Genomic DNA, 21,704 nt, shown 5'->3' on the forward strand with positions numbered 1-21,704 from the left:
GACCTTAGAGAAAATGGATGGGAATCTATGCTAGCTGAAGTTCATGTGTTTTGTGAGAAACATGATATTGTAGAGTTGGACATGGAAGAAGCATATGTTAATCCTAAAAAGAGAAGGAAGGTAACTGGAATTACAAACATACATCACTATCAAGTTGATTGTTTCAATGATGCTTTTGATTGGCTAGTTCAAGAGCTTGACAATAGGTTTAGTGAGACATCCACTAATTTACTTGTTTGGTCGGCGGCTTTGAGTCCAAGAGATTCATTTCATGATTTCATTTGGACAATCTTATGAGTTTGGCTAAACTATACCCTCAAGATTTTGATTCTGGGGAACTAAGGGATCTTGATAAGGATCTACGCCTCTATATTGCTGATGTAAGCACAGATGATAGTTTTTCCAACATAGAAACAATCACCGAGCTTTAAAAAAAATGGTGCAGACCAGGAGGCACATTATGTATCCATTGTTTTATCGCTTGTTGAAACTAGTAATTGTCTTGCCTATTGCCACTGCTAGAGTTGAGAGATGCTTTTCAGCTATGAAACTTGTCAAAACTTGCTTGCGTAATTCTTAATGATGATAGTTTGAGTGATGATGTTATTTGTTACTAGATCATGAAAGGCGCGCGTTGCTGCGCCCGTCTATTATGAATTTAGGATGAAATTATTATTGATATATTTGTATAATAGTAATTATTTTATTGTGGTTTGCGATGTTTATTTTGTTGCATTTTATTTGTTGTTTTTTTTTGAAAAATTTGTGGTGTTATGGGCCACATAATAGTAAATTTCTTATTTGTGTGTAATATTTAAATTAGGCTGATAGGGGCCTGCATAGGTATTAATATTTTTGCACCAGCAGTTTTTATGTATTGATGTGTATGTTGAACGTTTTTAGTGAGGGTTTAATTCTGTATATTTATGTAGGATCATAATCGCTTAAGATATATTTGTATTACATTAATTATTTTCTTGTGGTTTGCGATCTTTATTTTGATGCAATTTTTTTGTTTTACTTTTTGGAAATTTTGGGGTGTTATGGGCCACATAATAGTAATTTTGTAATTTGTGTGTAATATTGTAATTGGGGTGATATGGGCCTGTTTAGCTATTAATACTTTTGCGTCAACATTTTTTGTGTATTGATGTGTATGTTGAACGTTTTTAGTGGGGCATTAATTTGGTATTGATCTAGGATAGGAATGGTTGTAGGTTTTGCATTAGCATTTGTAACTCTGTTGACCTTTGTATTTATGAACGGTAGTTATAAGTAGAGGGACGTTAGTAGCTTACTTGCTCTATATATACACACCATCCTTTGTGTTTGTTTCGATGTTGGTGTATGCAGTTCTTAGTTTGTGAGCTGGACTTAATTCTTTTTCAGTTGTGTTGGTTGTAGGTACGATTATATTTGTTAAACTTTGTTGTCTTTAATTCTTTATTTTTTTTGAATAATGAGTAATAGTTGTATGTTAAATTTGTTGAAATTTATTGTGTATTGTAGGTTTGTTGTTTGAATAAAATTAGCGTGAATGGATGGTGTTGAAACAGGTAATATAAATTTATTTGTTTAATTATGTATGTTTCATTTGTGTACTCGCATATATTTTGTAGATAACGTATGGAAAATATGAATTTTTTTGACCCTGGATGGGCTGAGAAAATAGGCCCATTTCACCAGATAACACGGTTTCGGCCACCGGAGTAGCGGCCCATTAGGACAGTCGGGCCGACGATGAAAAAGTGTGCTGGAGGTGGCGGTATACATCACATTCGATGGCTAGAAATGACCCGATTGTTAAAATGGACGACTAAAAAAACAAAACGCTGAGAGGGCTCGCTTTAGGTTCAGTTTTACTGTCCTAAATGTGGAGAAAGAAGAAATGAAAAAGGTCACCAATGCTCAAGTGGTTGAGTATTTCATGACTCGGAGGAACAGAACATACTAAAGGTAACTTTCAAATTTTAGCCATTTAAGTACTTTTATTTGCGCATTTTATTATATTCTACTAGTAAGTTCAATTCTATTTGTGTCTTGTAGGTTATTGAACTTGTTGTCCGATGATGTATTTCGGAATTTGGAACTGCAACTCGATCTTTTTCAAGTAATTTTAATCCTTGTTTTATTATTATAATAAGCATTATGGTCAGCCTCTTTTGTGACACAAGTACGTACTTGGCTATATTTTGGTTTTAGGAACCGTCTTATGTTATAACCAATAATGTGTGCTAGAAGTCATGAAATACACCTTTATTTAATACATTTGTTGATTAATTTTTTAAACCTTGTTAAAGTGGTGCATGGGGTAATATTTGCTCCAGCTCCGCCCCTGGGTATAGGGGACGTGTCACCGCTTCCCATTCCCGGCAACTATGGCCCACTCCCTCTACCACCCTCGTGCCGGTTTAGTCTATGGCAACTGACGGCCATAGTTGGACTGGCAACTGTCGGTTAGCTCAGGTGCAGATCGTGCACAATGGTGGAGCTATGGAAGTTATATCCCCACCCCTCATGATAAAAAGGAGCAATTTTTTCTCTTGTCTCAATTTGTCCCTCATTCTCCTCTTTCTCTTACTCACTCGGTCACCTCCTGTTGTCTTCATCTCGCACCGGCAGCAGCAGCGACAGTGGAGCGGACGACGGCTTCGTGCCTGCCGTTGGTGCGTGCTGACGGGCGGTGGTGGTCGACGTGATCCGTCTAGGTCCTGGGTGTGCGCGACATTGTGTGTGGCGCCTCTCTGACTCAGCGGCGCGTCGACCAGGCCCGATGGCCAATCACGCGCATTGTGCTTCCGTCAGACTCACCGCATTTCGGTCACGACGCGCAACCAGCTCTGCTACATCTGCTGCTTTTTCTCGTCCACGCTCACCTACGACACAACATGTAACATAGATTCCCACCGATCATTAGCAATCTTATGCTTCTCTCAGACATTTGCATCTCATTGCACTATTTTGATCACATAAGAGGGTACTGAGTACGGACCATTGGCCTATCAAGAACTTTGATGCTGTACTGAAATACCCAACTGCTCAAATCGCTACACAGGTAGCACGCTGGTTCCGTTTGGATTCTTGAGTTCTCGTTGTCTTTAAAAGAGAAATTTTCGATCCTCAAAGATAATCTTTTGCATTTGCAGTTGCGGGACACATATATATTAGTAGTCATGTAGTACAAGTTTGATCAATTTCCTTTTTCCAAGATATTGTTGGTCCAGTTATCGGCCTCTCTATAAGATTTGTTTTTACTTGTCCTTTGCTACCAGGTAATCTGGTTCAAGCTCTACTGTTGTTTTATAGAAGGAAGTTGGAGGCGGCATTGGAAGAGACTAGAAGGTTCTCCTTCCATATATGAAAAGAAAATTGGCTACATATTTCTTGGTCCGCCATTGCATTTCTATATCTTTGTGTTCTTATTGCATTGAATGACATGATTGACATCTATTTCAAATTGTGCATATACTTCAGCAATTTATAGTATGTGTGTTATAATTTTGTTGATTAGTTATTATTCCTTATTGCCACTGTGTTGCTTCCAAATTTAAACATGACATATTTTGATAAACTGTATTAGATAGCGCCAACTAATCATAGATGTCAGCAGACATTTGCAACCTGCAAAAAAAACAGTGCCTATGATGGGTATATAAGCCGGACACGGATGTTTAAGTACCCATCATATGAATTCCGTGTCCGGCTTATATACCCATCATATGAATTGCATCTCAGGAAAGAGATACAATGAATCATCATTAAGGAGAAGACTATCGAAAAGCGAAATAAAAATCAGGTAGGCCCTTATATGAATAACGTACACACAAGACTCAAGGCTGTCAATGAATCCAATTGCAGAGCAGAGTTATGCAGCGGCATCCCTGCATGCGCTCGTCAATGATAGTGGCATCTACGACTGACAAAAGTACAACGAGATGGTCGATGGCGACCCAATGCCGCCGCTCGAGCAATTCTCTGTGCCTCCTGGCGCAGAAAAGGTCAGGCTAGAACTGATGAGCATTTACTATCGAGATATTCTAAGTAAGGATGAACTGAAGGAAATTTTAAAATGATCATGGACTTCACGAGTAGTTGTTCCGGTAGTGGTTCTCTCTTTTGTTGAACTTGATCGAAGAATATGTGATGACTTTTGTTGAACTTGATCGAAGAATATGTGATGATGCATGCATAGATGGTTCGAGTAGTGGCTGTCTCTTTTATCATGTGATGTTAATTTTGTTATCGATCATTGGATGTGATGTTAACTTTGATCATATTTTTCTCTCAAACCAAATGTTCATTCTTATTGCAACAAAAGATGGATTACATGATCCCATTACATCAACAAGACAACATAGCACTAATCTTACATCAACAAGACAACACAACACTACTCAAGTAAGAATGCCCTCGCTTGGTAGATGCTTTTTATTGTGATGGACATGTAGATGCTTTTCATTGTGATGGGAGGTATCCTCCTGTGCAACTTCTTTCTTAAGAAGGTTTAGGGTTTAGGGTTTTCCTTGTTTAGGAGAGAAGTCATCATATCCTTTTCATATGTGATGTTCTACTCCCTCCGTTCCTAAATATTTGTCTTTCTAGAGATTTCACTATGAACAACATACAGATGTATATAGACATAATTTAGATTATAGATTCATTCATTTTGCTTTGTATGTAGTCTATATTTAAATCTTTACAAAGACAAATATTTAGGAACGGAGGGAGTATTATTTCTGTGCCCACTTTACCTCATTTCCTTGTTTAGGAGAGAAGTCATTATTCCTACCCAGACAAAATATCCCCCTTCCTGAGTAACATTTATTGCTGCAGCTAGAGACTCAATCTCCCAGGGAAGGGTGACAACTCCCACCTTTTGCAATCACAACACATTGTGTTTAAATCCACAATATATGAGTTGTTCAACCCTTTCACCTTGAAAACCCTTTGTCCAGCATCCAGTACTGTGCAGTTCTTAGCCCACTCAACATACGTTTCTACCTTTTTCTGCATTTTTGGGCACAATCTCCCTGTCCACTTCTCACTTGCCTCCCTATTTTTTGACTCAAATCTGTGGGTTAACTTATTCTGAATGTTCCCTAGCATGGATCCAATTGGAAGTTCTCTTTCTTCTAAGATATAGCTGCAATGTCATGAAACAAAATGCAATTTTACAAACATGTCTAGTAACTCAATATGTCAACATGTGTAACAGAGAGGATATGGGCTGACCTGTTGAATACTTCAGACATGTCGTTCAAAAGAATGTCACATTTTGGGAAAGGATTGAAGAATGCTTTAACCATGTCCTTGGTGGCACTTTCGCAACCCAATTATATGCATCCTGGCTATCAACTCTCATCTTCTCCATATTGTTGGTATATGCCTCAACAGTAGTTGATCTAGCAATGGCCCATAGGTTGTTTTTGAGTGTTTGACCCTTGTGAAGTTTGTGAAAATTCTGGTAAAGATGCCTCACACAAAATCTGTGTTCGGCATCAGGAAATACCTTCTGGACAGCAGCTATTAAACTCTACCAATAAAGAATATTACACGAGAGAGCATTGAGATAGCATAACCAAAGCAAAATTCAATGTTGTGTGCAATATTTAGTGAACATGTTCAGAGCAAAATTCAGTGTTGTGTTATGACAGTGTGCAACAAAATTCAGCGAGCATTTTCAGTACCTTTTGCTTGTCACTCATGATTGTGAATGGGGATGTGTTGCAAATATGCAGATCAACCTTTAAACTAGCCAGAAACCATCCCAACTATCAGTTGACTCAACTTCCACCAAACCAAAAGCAACAGAAAATATGCAGTCATTTGGGTCAATTCCAACTGCAGTTAGCAAATTCCCTTTGTACCTTGTCTTTATGTGGCAGCCATGAACGAAGATTATTTGCCTACAACCCATAAGGAAGCCTCTCTTGCAAGCATCATAGGACCAGTATAGAGTAGAGAAGTGTTCTTTTGGGAATGGATGCTTCTCCTTCTTCACTTCCTTTGTGCAAAGATAGAACTTGCTGTCTGGGTTAGATCTTCTAAGTTCCTGGCCAAAATCCAACAGAAGTTTGTACTGGTCATCATCTTCACCTCTAATCTGCTTCACTGCTGCCCTTCTTGCCCTTCCTATCTTACTTCTGGTTGGAAGCATATTGTACTCCGTCTGCACTTTTGCACCAAATTTCTTTAAGGGCATCTACTCATTATCCCTGAACTCATGTTTGAACTTATTAGAGAAATGGTGCAGTCAAGGATTTGACATTCCCGACTTCACTGCAAGTGTGAATTCCACAAAACTTCATTATGAAGAAACTGCTTGTCCTCGCATCCTTGGAGGCATTCATGTACCATGGACAACCATCTATGAAAACAACATCTAATCTGGTGGATGAATTCCTAATCTTCCTTACCTTCACCCTGTTCCACACTACATAAGAATCTAAAGCTTTTCTCAATTCCCTCGCATCACCAAAGACCATACCAAGTTTGAATTCCGGTGAATTCATGTCAGTCTTTGAATTAAACACATTGAATTTGTACTTGATTTTCTCTCTCTCTCTCTCTCTCTTCTTTACTTAGGTTTAAATGAGAGTCATCCAGTGCATCTTCAGCTAATTCTCCTTCAAAGTCATCTACAATCTGATTCTCTTTGTGATCATCTACTTCATTGTCCACATTCTGCTCAAAGAGGTCATCATCACCTTCATTTACTTCATAATCACTTCCATAGAAATCTTCATCCGTAGAATCATCATTGCCTTCATCTTGTTCCTGCTCTTCCACTTCAACAGGACATCACGAAGAAGAGCATGCATCAATAAAAGAAGAACCCCTTGCTCTCTTATTTCTTGTATTTCTTCCAACAACTTGGCAAGAACCCACAACCTCCTTTCCCTTGCTACACTTGCTGGGACTGATAAATATTGGTTGTTCAAGTACCCCATCAAGGAGCACATCATATCTTAGTAAGTTGCTTAGAGTATCACCATGGTCAACTATCAAAACCAGATTTTTGTGCACTGTGCTCTGCTGATGCAGCAATCATGGCTAGCATGCCTGCATCACAGGTCAGCAGCTTTAATCCATCTTCACATGTTTTACCAGGCTGCAGCCAATACACATCATGGTTCGAGTGAGATCTGTCATGACCCAACTGCTGTAGAAAATCATCTGTCCAAACGGTTGACCATGTGTCACTATCACAATTGTCAAACCAGTCAACTTGATAGTCCATGTACTTCCTGTTGCTCCCATTTGCACAGAGAAAACCCTTGTGCTGAATCGCAACATTAAATAGACCATCAAAAGTTCCTGCATTCAGAAGTTTTGGTTCACAACAATTAGGAGTGATTTAAGCTCATACATTGTCCAACAAATTAAGTGCTATCTGTTAAAACAATGTGTAAAAAGCTTAGAACATTCAGTGTACACTTCAGTTATGACAGCACAAAAAATTCAGAACATTCAGTTATGATAGTGTCAAAAATTCAGAACATTCAGTTATGACAGTATAAAAAATTCAAAAGATTCCGTGTGCATAAAGTTCAGATCATTCTTTTAACAAAACTGCAGCAGAAATTCAGTCATGACAGAGTAAAAGATGCAGAACATTCAGTTAAAGAAGGTCACAACTGTAGGAAATTCAGTTAACACATTCGAATATAACATCCAGTTGTGACAAGTTTCACAGAAACCAGGGACCTAGCTAATTCATTTTCCTGGAGCGAATCAGTTGAGCACTTCATATGATCAACAGGGTACAATCAAACGCCCCATCATTGACCAAATTTGACAACTTTCAAACAAGAACCATGACCAACTTGGCGACATCGCAAACTCCCTTTAAACCCTAGCAGTAAGCGGTACGGGCACAATCAGTAGCGTGAGGATTTGCTAACAACGAACATATATCAGATGGCCAACCCCGGTAAGAACGTACATCTCGTGTGACTATACTAACTTTTGTTTTCAAGGAATAAAAATCATGTGTCCAGGTACTGGTTTGCGTGGCTAGTTCAAATGCTTAAAGTTCTTAGCCTATGCAAGTAATCTTGTTTCCAACATAGCACTAACTAATATCCTTGTTCTTTTGTTACAACATCAATATATTTTACAGAACTACACAGCAGGCAGGGATGATGCTGCATAACTCACTGCTCAGCAATTGGATTCATTGACAGCCTCGAGTCTTGTCTGTACGTTATTTATATACAAGGGCCTACCTGATTTTTATTTCACCTTTTGATAGTCTTCTCTTAATGTTGAACCGGTATGGCCTAGCCCATACAAGTTATCTCTTAGGGCCCAGGCCCATGTAGTGGGACTAACCTAAAAGGAGGCTCTCAGCCATCTCCCGTTCCTGAGACAGAGCCGCCACACACAAAACACTCGTGCTGGAGGTACTCCTCTCTCCCTCCCGTTTCTACATGGTATCAGAGGCCAACGACGGCGGGGCCTGAGAAGACGGCGGCGACGTCCGGCGAGGTGGCGGTGGATTTGGGCGGCGTCCGGCGAGGCAGCGGCGGATCTGGGAGGCGCGGCTCGTTGGAGAGGAAGGAGAGGTGGAGCTGCTGTGCTGCGCGGCAGAGGAAGGAGAGGTGGAGTTGCTGTGCTGCGCGGCAGGAAGAGGAAGCTGAGGAGCGGCTTGGTCTCCAACGGGCTGTGGTGCTGCGGGAGGAGAAGAGGAGAAGGGTAGTGGAGAAGGGCAGCTCCTTGTTGTGCTGCTGTGTGTGTGTGTGTCTGCAGGGGACCGGGAGCTGGAGAACTGCTGCGGGGGTTGGCTGCTGTTGGAGGCCAAGATCCTCTGGAACTGCTGCTGTTTGCAGAGGAAGGAGGAAGAGAACTGCTGCTGTTTGCAGAGGAAGAAGGAAGAGAACTGCTGCTGGAGGAAGAGGCTGTGGTTGCTGCTTGCACTTGGAGCTGCTGAGTTGCTGGGTGCTACTGCTAGCCAGGGGGCGTAAAGGGACCAACCGTGCAGCTGTAAGGCTGTGCTGCTGAGGGCTGCTGCTGCTGTTTACCGGATCGGAGATGGCTGAACCAAATGCGCTTGCTGAGGCTTTCGAGAAGCTCGCTAAGATCCTTGCGGAGTCCAACTCCAACTCTGGGGCCATCGTTCCTCGACAGGAAGTGGCTCAGAAGCTCGAAATGTCACCCCTGGACATGAAGCTAGAGGGGGCCACAAATTATTTGAGCTGGTCCAGAAGGGCATTGCTGGCTGTGGAACAGAAGGAACTTGATGGGCACTTATTGGGTGCGGTTGATGAACCCGGAGACAAGACTACCGCGGAGGGAAAGCGGTGGCAGGTCATAAACTCTGTGCTTGTTGGCTGGTTGTTGAACTCAGTGGTGCCCTCCATTGGTCGCTCTGTGGAGGGACTATCCACGTCCGCCGAGATATGGAAGACTCTATCCACCCAATACTCAGGCAAGGGTAATTTCATGCTAATTGCTTAGATTGAGGGGAAGATCAGTCGGCTGCGCCAAGGCGATGACATGTCAGTGATGGCATATGTAGCAGAGCTGCAGGCTTTGTGGGCAGAGCAGGATAACTGTGATCCTCTGGAACTCTATGATGCGGCGTGCATCGAGTCAGGCGCAAGTGGATTGCACGCAGGCTCGTGCTGAAACTGTTGGAAGGCCTCAGAGGTTGCTTTCATGGCAGGGGGCTTCCCTGTTGCACCAACCTCTCCTGCCAACTATTGAGGAGACTATTGCAACAATGTCTCAAGAGGAGGTGAGGCTATCTCTTGAGCATGCAAACGTGAAGTTTGTGCCGGCTTCAACATTTGCAGTCACTGAGCACATGGAGTGGGGAGATCCCAACAAATGTCATATTTGTGGGGAGGTAGGTCATTGGAAGAGGGAATGTCCAACTCGTGGTAGAGGCAGGGGATAGAACAGAGGAGGCACTGGCAGAGGCAAGTATGCTCGAGGCAGAGGTGGATACCCATGGAACTCAGGGGGTCAACTTTCTAGGGGCAGAGGTGGCTACTCAGGAAACTCAGGGGGCAGGGCGCATATGGTAGTTGAAGAGGACACTGGGACGTCACAGGGCAAGGGAGTTGATGAGGCTGCCTATGGAGACTTTGCTCACTGGGCCTCCACTGATGAAGGTAATTCGATGAAGGCATTTCTTCCTCCTAATGAGAGTGCTTCAGAGTGGGTCTTAGACTCTGGAGCATCTAAGCATGTTGCGGGTAATTCCTGTGTGTTTGAGTCTTACCATAAGCATGCTCCTACTCACAAGGGCACTATACAAACTGCCGATGGTACCAATCAGCCCGTCGTAGGGGTTGGCACAGTCAAATGCACTTCAGCCATCTCCTTATTGTCAATTTTGTATGTGCCAGCTTTTCCTGTCAATTTGGTCTCTTTCAGTGCTCTCATTGATCAAATAGACTGTCGTATGATCCTTGACAAGTTCGGTTGCTTGATTCAGGAGCAACAGACGAGCCAGACGGTTGGGACTGGCACCAGGCGTAGGGGGCTCTGGTACATGGACCAGGAGGTGCAACCGGACTTGGTATGTGCTGCGACCATGGAGGACAAGGAGAAGCACGCGATGATCCATCATTGTAGAATGGGTCATGTATCTTTTGATAAGATGAGTAGAATCTTTCCGGATGTTATGTGTAGAATAGGCAAGGGCAAGTTGACATGTGATGCTTGCGAATATGCAAAACACACACGAGCCTCATATGTGAGTAAGGGGCTTAGGAGCATATCTCCTTTTATGCTCATTCATTCGGATGTATGGACTAGCCCAGTAGTGTCAATGAATGGAAAGAAGTATTTTGTTACCTTTATTGACTGCTATTCTTGTATGACTTGGATTTACTTGATGCGTCACAAGGATGAGGTGTTTAGCTGTTTTCAGAACTTCCATGCTCTTGTAAAAAACCAGTTTCAGGTGCAGGTCAACGTGCTTAGTACCGACAATGGTACAGAGTATGTGAACAATATTTTTGGGGATTTCATGGCTAACCAAGGGATTCTTCATCAAACTTCATGTCCGGACACCCCACCTCAGAATGGAGTGGCCGAAAGGAAGAATCTTCATATTCTTGAGGTTGCTCGGTCATTAATGTTTACCATGAATGTGCCTAAGTTCTTATGGGATGAGGCAGTTATGACAGCCACGTACCTGATCAACCGGACACCTTCCAGGATATTAGGTATGAAATCTCCGTCTGAGTTGCTCATTGGAGATAATAAGTTTGTTGTTTCCCCAAAGTTGTTTGGCAGTACTTGCTTTGTTCGTGATCACCGACCATCTGTTGGAAAGCTTGATCCTCGGGCAGTGAAGTGTGTCTTCCTGGGATACTCTTCTAGTCAGCAGGGTATAAATGTTGGTCTCCCTCTGAAAAACGCAGGTTCGTGAGTATGGATGTTACCTTCAGGGAGTCCGAGCCATTCTATGGTACGCCGACTGATCTCAGTCTGCTATTTGCAGAGCTTGACCACCTACATCATGTGCACGATGGTCAAGAGGGGGAGAAGGATGTGTCTCATACTCAGGGTGATTCTGTGGGCAATAACACTGCTAATGATGTGCAAGTTCAGGTCCAACCAATAGTGGGAACAATTCCAGTTAGTACTCTCACTGATGATGATGTGCAGGTTCCTGTCGAGCCAACTGTCGATACACTTAAGATTGGTGCTCTTCGGGTTCCTGTTCGGGATCGATGGTAGACGAACACCCTAGTGTACTCTCGACGTGCAAGGGGAGCAGCAAGGCAGTGAGGCAAGAGTGCAGGGGGAGCAACAAGGCAATGAGGCAAGAGTGCAGGGGGAGCAGCAAGATAGTGAGACGAGCTCATCTGACACAGTGGAGCTGCCCATTGCATTGCGAAAGGCTACACGTGAAGCAGCAAGAAAGGGTGAAGTAGCAAGGAAGGCTCTACCAAAGGATGATGCTTGTGATGATCTTGATATTGGCAATTTTGTGTCTTATAAGGCTTTGTCACCCACATATAAGGCGTTTGTTGCCTCCCTTCAAACTGTGTCAATTCCAAAGGATTGGAAGGCTGCAAAGCAAGATCCGAGGTGGCGATGATAGAAGAGTTGGAAGCACTACGGAAAAAACAAGACATGGGTGCTAACCACATTGCCGGCAGAAAAGAAAGCAGTGAGTTGTAAGTGGATCTATACAGTGAAGCAGAATCCTGAAGGGAAGGTGGAACGGTATAAGGCCAGATTGGTCGCCAGAGGATATAGTCAAACTTATGGAATTGACTATGATGAGACGTTTGTTCCCGTGGCAAAGATGAACACAGTAAGGATATTGGTCTCCTGTACTGCAAACTTTGGGTGGAAGTTGCATCAATTAGATGTCAAGAATGCCTTCTTGCATGGTGAGTTGCAAGAAGAAGTGTACATGGAAATACCACCAGGTTTTGGTACTTCAGAGACTACGGGGAAGGTATGCAGGCTGAAGAAATCCTTGTATGGACTGAAGCAATCACCAAGGGCCTGGTTTGATAGGTTCAGACGTGTCGTCCGTGGTATGGGGTATGGTCAGTGTAACGGTGACCACACGATGTTCTACAAGCACTCTGATCGGAAGATCACCATTCTTGCTGTTTATGTGGATGGCATTATCATCACTAGAGATGATGAGGAGGAAATAGAGAGATTGAAGGGTTGTTTGAGCAAGGAGTTTGAGGTAAAGGATTTGGGTAACCTAAAATACTTTCTTGGCATTGAAGTGGCTCGGACAGAGAAGGGAATCTCTTTGTGCCAACGAAAATACACCTTGGATCTCTTGAGTGACGTGGGCATGATGGGATGTCGTACTGCCCCTACTCCGATTGAACAAAATCACCAAGTGACAGCACAATCAGGAGAGCTAGTGAATAAGGAAGAGTATCAGAAACTGGTTGGAAGGTTGGTGTACTTGTGTCATACCAGGCCTGACATTACGTATGCTACGGGGGTGGTGAGCAGATACATGCATGAACCAAGGAGTGGGCATCTTGATATTGTGCACAAAATCCTGAGATACTTGAAGGGGACTCCGGGTAAAGGGTTGTGGTTTGGGAAGAGTGGACATCTTGAGGTGGATGGCTATAGTGACTCTGACTGGGCCAGTTGTCAAGATGATAGAAGATCAACTTCTAGTTACTGCGTGTTTGTGGGAGGAAATTTGGTATCATGGAGAAGCAAGAAACAGCCGGTTGTGTCTAGATCAACAGCAGAAGCTGAGTATAGAGCATTATCTCAAGGGTTGTGTGAGATGCTCTGGGTGAAGTACCTACTGAGCGAGTTGAAACTTCTGAGGAAGGGGCCCTTGAAGGTGTGGTGTGACAATCAGTCAGCTATAGCCATCGCTAATAACCCAATTCAACATGATAGGACAAAGCATGTGGAAATTGATCGGTTCTTCATTAAGGAGAAGCTTGATGCCGGGGTCATCAGCCTTACTCATGTCAGTTCTGGGCAGCAGTTTGCAGATTGTTTGACAAAGGGTCTGGGAACAAAGGATTGTAACTTGGCATGTGACAAGATGGGAATGATAGATATCTACCATCCATCTTGAGGGGGAGTGTTGAACCGGTATGGCCCAGCCCATACAAGTTATCTCTTAGGGCACAGGCCCATGTAGTGGGACTAACCTAAAAGGAGGCTCTCAGCCATCTCCCGTTCCTGAGACAGAGCCGCCACACACAAAACACTCGTGCTGGAGGTACTCCTCTCTCCCTCCCGTTTCTACACTTAATGACGATACATTGTATCTCTTTCCTGAGATACAACTCCTATGATGGGTATATAAGTCGGGCACGGTTTTTTAGTTCTTTGATTTGACTAACAGAACACTTGTAATATGCCACAAAATATATATGCTTAGAAACTAATCTAACGATTTCATCTTCGAAGAATTAATTGCTTTGCTGATATCTCCTCCTTGTGGAAATTTAACAAAAAAAGACCCGTGCTTAACCTCGTAACTGCTGCCTCCTTGTGAAGCATATGGAGATTGAGGAATGAATTTTGTTTCCAGGGACGCACATGGAGAGGACTGGACTGCGGTCTTGCCAAGTTAAAAGGGATCTTGCGGCAATGGGTGGTTCTTTGCGACGCTGCGCAGGCAGACACTCTGCGGCGAATCATCCTCCTGCTGGACAAACACCGAGGGGAGCTCATGCGGATAGCGTGGATCTGAACATCTAATCGCTTATTCTCTAGATTTGGTGATGTAATAAAAGACTATGCTCTGGTGTTTGCCCAGGCAGTTTGTGTTCATTTAGTACCGCCGGTTTGGCTGTCGTTTTAGTTACTCCACCAGACATTACCTGAGTGTTTTGCCTGTAATGGATGTTTTCTTTTAGTTGGTGGTAAACGTTGATCTTGTAGCTCGGTTTGCTTTGCTGCTTCATTAATAAAATGGGGCAGCGGGGAAACCCCTTTCTTTTCAAAAAAAAAAACTAATCTAACGATTTTATGTGTGACATATAACACATATTTTGCTAGTCAAACTGAATACCTAAAAAACCATGCCCGACTTATAAACCCAACCGGAGGGAGTATGTTGCAGGTTCTTCTCTTGCAGTGTAGTAACCTTCTTCTGTAAATATTCTGCAGCTAGCCCATCTCCAATTAAGGAGCAAAAAGTGTTTTGTTCAAGGAGAAGGTCCTCTGCCACTGTTCACGTAGTATAGCACTGTGGCTGCACGACCAAGACAACACCTTTGACCACCTATGAGAGCAATGGTGGCACTGCCATGGCCCATGGGTATGTATTAACATATATGAGATGAAAAGCAGTGTAGTTGGTTGTCGGTTTTCTACTGCAAGCTTATTTTTATTGCGCTTTGATCAGGTAGATGATTTTTGTTGTGACGGGAGGTATCCTCCAGTGCAACTTCTTTCTTAAGAAGGTTATTCTAATCAACCTTCAGCAGTTCAAATGTTCTTTTCTGACCAGATAGATGCTCTTCATTGTGAACAAATTAGTGAAATAAGACAACACTTGTGACATTCTTTGGGTCACAAAGGAAAATTCAGGAATATGTTATTATTACAGTTTGGTTTTTGTTCCTTTTGATCCAAAGGGCAACCATAGTCCCAAAAGATAAAAAAGAAAGGAACTATTGCTGTCATTGTATCCATTTCATATGAGATGTTCTATTTTTTCCGTTCCCCTTTTCCCTCTTCACAGGGATCTTCTAACCAAAAGGACAATATTTTACTATTTTTGGATATAAGAGGGTTGTGTGCGTGTTCAATATCAAAATTTGCTTGAACAGTTCAGCGCAACACTGGTTCTAGACGGTGCAGAAACACATGCGTTTACTTCTAGTTATTACTACTCAAAATGAACTATTTGTCGAGGTTGCACTTGACAACCAAATTGGCACTGATGTTTCAGCAATACAGTAAGAGGTGGTACTGTATAATACAAGTTGGTTCAAGCCAGGGCTCAATATGGTTATGAGACAAATCAAAGCAAGGAATTGCACATGGAAATGAAGTGCTAAACATGTGTAAGGGTCAATTGAGTTCCAAAGAATATTCCTCTTGAAATAGTACCTGCACCATTAGCCAGAGGGGAATCCCTTGTTGCTCCTGAATACGGAGAAAGCTCGACCAGATTTATTGAAACATGAAATTCCTTCGATGTCCATGCTTCTGTATCTTGGACAGATCCTGAATACTTTCAGAAGATATAGAAGATGCAGAAATATGAGATTCAGATTTTCAAGTTCCATCTCGAGGACCATCCAGAGCAGGCACAATATGTGGTGCCCCAGCAAAGTTTTGACGACACACATTCAGATATAACTTCATATTTTTTCAACTGGAAAAAATGCTGCTTTCCAAGCATCCACCTGAGACACAGTAGATGAAAAATGACTATCGCAATGGCACTCCAGTTAAAGAGAAGAATCAAATAGTGACTTTTCCTATGACTGAGGGATCTAACCAGAGAATTTAAGTAAAGATTCGTTCTGAGAATTCAAGCAATGAACTATGAATCGCCATGCAGACCTTCGACATCTTGTATTATAGTTTCACCCCACACCATATCCATAGCAATTGTTAAGTTTATGTCTTTTACCTACAAAAGGAAGTGTGCAAAGACATCCATAAGAACAATTATAAGATCAACAGTAACAGACTTGCAAAAAAAAACTCTGTTTAAGGCAGGTTTATTTTTTTCGTCCTGTTCCTAGGGAATACCTACATTCTGCAGGCCTGAGAGGCATAATGCAGTTTGGGAACAGCAAAAAGAAAAACGATGAAAAGAGGCGGATGCGGAGGGGTGCTGGGGTAGCGACGACCGGCAGGCCTGGAGCCCGTCACGGCGGCGCCCTCGCTGGCTGTCTCCTCCTCTCATGGTGAGGGACCGGCGCCAGTCCCCCGCCCACAGCGCCTGGCGAGCGAGGAGTCTTGGCCGGGAGATGTCGCCGGCGGAGAGGGCGGCGGAGGAGAGGAAGGGCTGGTGGATCCGATGGAGCGGAGGATGAAGGGTTTGACCTGTGGTTGGGTTAGGGACGGATCATGAACCGACACGAAGGGTCCACCCATCATTGGCGTGGCTCCGAAAACATAACCGGCCAGCGGCCACCTCGGCCCGCCGCCCCTACGCACCCACACCGGCCATCGCTGTGTGAGCGGGAGAGATGACCCGGGGGGAAACGAGAAAAATAGACCCGGAGCAAGAAGATAAGAGAGGAAACGCCGCGACGGAGCCTTCAGGAAGGATACGGAGTCAATGGCTGCTGTCACCACCAGCCAGTCAAAGGACTGGGCAAGTGATGTACCCCGGCACTCAGCTCTGCCGTCGCACCCTGGCTTAGTCAACCACCCGCAGCCATGCCACCCGCATGGCCATTGATCGCCCGCCGGCACCTAGGACGCACGCGCTGCCCAAACGCCACGCCTCCCGCCGCCAGATTCGTCGCCCTGCAACCAGACAGCCCCGAGACCACACAAAGGCCCTAGCTTTGGCCCAACCGACAGCCCGTGACCGACTGAGCAACCCGCAGAGGCTCCGCCCCGGACATCGGCAGACCTGCGCCAGCCCGCCCACGGCCGAGGAAAGGGCGAGAAGGAGGAGCCGACCGACGCACCCCTGTGTTGGCGAAAGGTGCACGACCGCGTCGAAGCCACCATCCTTCCTACCGAGCTCCCCGCCTAACACGAGGAAAGGAGAAGGAGGGCGGACGCATCCGAACTGACACACCCCTGCGCCGGCGATAGGTGGTGCGACCACATCCAGGCCATCCATCCCTCCTACCAAGCTCCCCATCGAGCACCCCCCGTGTCGCCCCACCATGGCAGCCGGCACACATCCCCGTGAGGCCACCAGCAGTCGCACGCCCACCGACGAGGGGTACCAAATTGACACGCAGCCGCAGCCAAGGGAGTTCACCGGAGATGCCCCCTCGTGCCACCCGCCGACATCCAAGCGCACATCGAGGCCACACATCCTTCCCACCGAGCTGCCCATCGAGCACCCCCCGTGTCGCCCCACCATGGTAGCTGGCACACATCCCCGCGAGGCCACCGGCAATCGCACGCCCACCGACGAGGGGTACCAAATTGACCCGCAGCCGCAGCCAAGGGAGCTCACCGGAGATGCCCCCTCACACCGCCCACCGACGTCCAAGCGCCAGACCAGGAAGGTCCTGACGCGAACACGACCAACACGTCCAACCATCCACCACCACTGCGGTGCCACCCCCACCAGCTCGATGCCTAGGCAGGGGCGGCCACCCGCAGATCATGTTGCCCGTGACCCGCACCACCCACAGCGCCAAGCCAGGGACCGGACCAGGCACGTCAGACCCAGCCAGATCTGCCTGCCGCCATGAACGCCCATACCAGCCGCTCGCCATTGGTGCTGACGAAGACCGACACCCAAGCAAACTACAGATGAGCAAGGAAGACCGCTTGGGGCCGACGAAGATCTCCAACATGGGCATCCAAAATAGAGAGGTGAGCCAGACAACAACGAAGCCAGGACTCCAAAGTGGTGCCTCCCAGAAAGGTACAACCATGGATAGCCGCCACCGCCCGATCCCGAAGATCAGGTTTTCACCCGAAGCAAGAAGACAGGAGAGGGAACGCAGTGACGGAGCCTTCCGGGAGGATATAGATTCAATGGCCGCTGTCACCGTCAGCCAGTCAAAGGACTAGGCAAGTGATGTACCCTAGCCTCACCTCCACCGTCCCACCTTGGCTTCGTCAACCACCCGCAGCCACGCGGGCCACCTGCATGGCCATGGTTGCCCGTCCGCACATGAGACGAACGCACCGCCCCCAAACGCCACGCCTCCCGCCGGCAGAGACGTCGCCCTGCAACCAGACAACCACGAGACCACACAAAGGCCCCGACTTTGGCCCAACCGGTAGCCCCTGACCGACTGAGTCGCCCATGGACGCCCCGCCCCCATACATCGATAGACCTGCGCCAGTCCGCCCACGGCCGAGGAAAGGGGGAGAAGGAGGAGCGGACGCATCCAGACCGACACACCCCTGTGTCGGCGAAAGGAAACACGGCCGCGTGGATGCCACCCATCCCTCCTACCAAGCTCCCCGCCGAACACGAGGAAAGGTGGAGAAGGAGGAGCGGACGCATCCGGACCGGCACACCGAGTTCTCTATCGAGCACCCCCCATGTCGACCCACCATGGCAGCCGACACACATCCTCGCGAGGCCACCAACAATCGCACGCCCACCGATGAGGGGTACCAAATTGACCCGCAGCCGCAGCCAAGGGAGCTCACCGGAGATGACCCCTCGCGCCGCCTGCCGACGTACAAGTGCCAGACCAGGAAGGTCCCGACGCGGACACGACCAACACTCCGAGCCACCACAACCACTGTGCCACCAGCCCGATGCCGAGGCAGGGGCGGTTGCCCGCAACCCACACCACCCACAATGCCAAGCGAGGGACCAGACCAGGCACGCCGTACCCCGCCCCCAACGCCCGCAACCCGAAGCCCCCCCCCCCCCTCCGTCGCCATGATAGCCACCACCACCAGATATGCCCGCCGCCATGAACGGCCCCATCAGCCGCTCGCCGCTCCACGACTAGGAGAGTTCCCGCAACCACCGTAGCCACCATGGCCGACCGCGCCCTGCGCGAACACCGTGTCCCCGGGGGCCTTGCATCCCGCGCTGCAGGGGAACCACCGGGGGAAGAAGACAGCCCCGCCGCCGCCTATGCCGACCGGGTTTTGCACGGGCGTGCGCAGATTACAAGTGCTTCAGTTTCCAGATTACAAATACTGAAAAATGCTCAGTTGCCATACTGAATATATGCAAGAGGAAGGTCTTCGCAAAATAGCTAGAGACGAGCTGCTCAGGGTGGACAATGAGTGGTGATGCATCATCATTTTTCGAAACGGAGGCAAAAAAAATGCCTCATCGATTAATTAAGAAGAAGAGAATTGCCCAGTTAATTTACGGAAAAACGGGCTAAAACCGAGTGATGCATCATCATTGATCATCAACATTTTGGTAAGCCACCCGTTGCCTAAAAGGAAGACTATATGACCTTCATGCAATTTGTAAATGTTCTTTTGTAGCATACCTGATTTGTTCTCTGTATTTTATGATACTATACTGCATCATTTTTGTAGTATAATGATTACACCTTGTTGTATAATGCTTCTATCTCAATAGAACTTGTTAATAACGACATCTACAGTTATGCTTCAAATGAATTTCCAGAAGAAAGGTTTCAAACAAATGGTTTGTACTAGGCTGTCAACTTGTGACGGATGCAGCAATCTGCTCCTTTCAAAGCATTTATCATTTAGGTAATTGTGATACAGGAGCTAAGAAAAATTTCCTAAAAAGTCCAATACTTTAAGTCAGTACATCCAATGAAATAAGGAAACTCATACAAGTGTACCGTATGAACTATGATCCATATTTGCTAGGGTGGGGAACTGTGCAAGAAAGCTCTATTAGGGATTCTCTCTCTTGAAAACTGGATTAGAACCAGTCTATGCACATCTCTGCTGATTGCTCACTGCACTAGTGAAGACTGGTTCCAGTTTGTGAAAATTGCAATGAACATCTAACAACTTTCTCACCAGCGTTGGGCACTATCAGCCACTGACCCTCCCCCCCATAACATTAAGTTGATTACAACTAGTTTTAGTCAGGACTTGGACTTTACACTCTGGATTAATTTCCAGTGAGCATGTTGCATATGGAGAGGAAGAGGGAGAGAGAGAGAGAGAGAGAGAGATGAACCTCTGGTGGTGTTGGTGAGGGCGTGGAGCGATGGGAAGAGGCGGATGCGGAGGGATGCGGCGACGGGCAGGCCTTGAGCCCGCCACGGCGGCGCCCTCGCAGGCTGTCTCCTCCTGTCATGGTGAGGGACCGGCGCCAGTCCCCCGCCCACAGCGCCTGGCGAGCGAGGAGCGAGGAGCGCCCCGCCCACACCATGCCCACCGCTACCCACGGAGGCGACCAGCACATCCAGTCTGGCCCAGCGCTGCTGCCACGGAGGCGACCACCGCCGCCCCACCATGCCCACCGCCACCCACGGAGGCGACCAGCACATGCAGTCTGGCCCAGCGCTGCTGCAATGGAGGCGACCACCACCGCCGCTTGCAGGAGCAGACACTTCGTCCGCTTCAGCCGCCAGCGCCGCGGATAATTCCGGCCGATCCCACCTCTTCTGCTGCTGCTGTCTTCCTCTGCCTCTGCTGCTGCTGGTGGCGGTGGTTGCCTCCGCCTCTGTTGTTGTCTGCCCAATCGGTGACCCTGGCTTCCTCCAGCACCCCCGTCTCTGCTGCTGCTGCTGGCAGTTGAAAGGTACTCCAATTTTGAATGTCATCTGGTAAAATTGACAGTCATCTGGTGAAACTGAATGTTTGTCTAGATCAATTATTGCAAACATTGTAGAATTAGAGCAGATCATCCAATTTGAAGATATGCAGTCACTGTACCTTTGAACATATGCAGCACTCTCTGTACCTTGGAACAATTGTGGTGGTGCAGACCATCCAATTTCAGTTTCAATTACCGAAACTGAAACTGTCGCCATGAACGCCCCCACCAGCTGCTCGCCGCACCCGCCGCTCCACGACTAGGCGAGTTCCCGCAGCCACCGTAGCCATCACGGCCGACCGCGCCCTGCGCAAACACCGCGTCCCCAGGGGCCTTGCATCCCGCGCCCCAGGGGCCTATGCCGGCGGAGCGGAGGAATGGCTGGTGCCTGGTGGATCCGGCGGAGAGGGCGGCGGAGCGGAGGAATGGCTGGTGCCTGGTGGATCCGGCGGAGAGGGCGGCGGAAGGGCTGGTTGATCCGGCGGAGCGGAGGATGAAGAAGGGTTTGACCTGTGGTTGGGCTCGGGTCGGATTATGAACCGGCACGGAGCCGGTTTGGTCGAACCGGCACGCACGAAGGGCCCACCCGTCATCGGCGCAGCTCGGAAAACATAACCGGCCAGCGGCCACCCCGGCCCGCCGCCCCTGCGCACCCACACCGGCCATCGCCGTGAGCGGGAGAGATGACCCGGTGGGGGAAACGAGAAAAAAAAAATCCCTGTTGGGCCGCGAGAGAAAGAAGCCCCATGGGCTGCTTGTAGTGCCTCTCGGCGGCCTCGGTCGCCCGTCTTTAAAATCACCTCCCCTTCCCCTTCCCGCTCCTCGCAACCAACCGAGAGCTCCACCACCGCCTCCGCCTCCGCCTCCCCACCAACCCTGCCATCCTCCCCTCCCCTGCAACCCC

At 47.0% G+C, this 21,704-nt stretch overlaps 1 protein-coding gene across 3 annotated transcripts; it reads right to left on the reverse strand.

The window, feature by feature from the left end:
* Positions 1-4,730: 4,730 nt before the first annotated feature.
* Positions 4,731-21,540, reverse strand: LOC123424876. 3 transcript variants are annotated; one of them, XM_045108576.1, is made up of 6 exons: positions 20,920-21,540; positions 20,219-20,807; positions 15,994-16,063; positions 15,535-15,833; positions 5,233-7,317; positions 4,731-5,143 (listed from the first exon to the last, which is right to left on the reverse strand). In XM_045108576.1, the coding sequence occupies exons 1-3, from the start codon at positions 20,974-20,976 to the stop codon at positions 16,017-16,019; spliced, it is 693 nt and encodes a 230-aa protein (XP_044964511.1). In that variant the 5' UTR covers positions 20,977-21,540; the 3' UTR covers positions 4,731-5,143; positions 5,233-7,317; positions 15,535-15,833; positions 15,994-16,016. The 3 variants fall into 3 exon arrangements, with proteins under 3 accessions (XP_044964511.1, XP_044964507.1, XP_044964519.1); XM_045108572.1 differs by having other exon boundaries at positions 15,929-16,063; XM_045108584.1 differs by lacking the exon at positions 15,994-16,063.
* Between the last annotated feature and the right edge of the window lie 164 nt (positions 21,541-21,704).

Source organism: Hordeum vulgare, chromosome 1H (genome assembly GCF_904849725.1).
Source record: "Hordeum vulgare subsp. vulgare chromosome 1H, MorexV3_pseudomolecules_assembly, whole genome shotgun sequence".
Classification (NCBI taxonomy): domain Eukaryota; kingdom Viridiplantae; phylum Streptophyta; class Magnoliopsida; order Poales; family Poaceae; genus Hordeum; species Hordeum vulgare.

What these genes read in the sequence shown, in the direction of transcription:
- LOC123424876 (XM_045108576.1), bottom strand. Translation starts at nt 20,976, where the DNA reads ATGGTCTGCACCACCACAATTGTTCCAAGGTACAGAGAGTGCTGCATA. An exon ending in AGTGCTGCATATGTTCAAAG is followed by an intron (nt 20,808 to 20,919) that starts GTACAGTGACTG and finishes CAATTTTACCAG; the next exon opens with ATGACATTCAAAATTGGAGT. An exon ending in CCTCACCAACACCACCAGAG is followed by an intron (nt 16,064 to 20,218) that starts GTTCATCTCTCT and finishes TTCCTTTTGTAG; the next exon opens with GTAAAAGACATAAACTTAAC.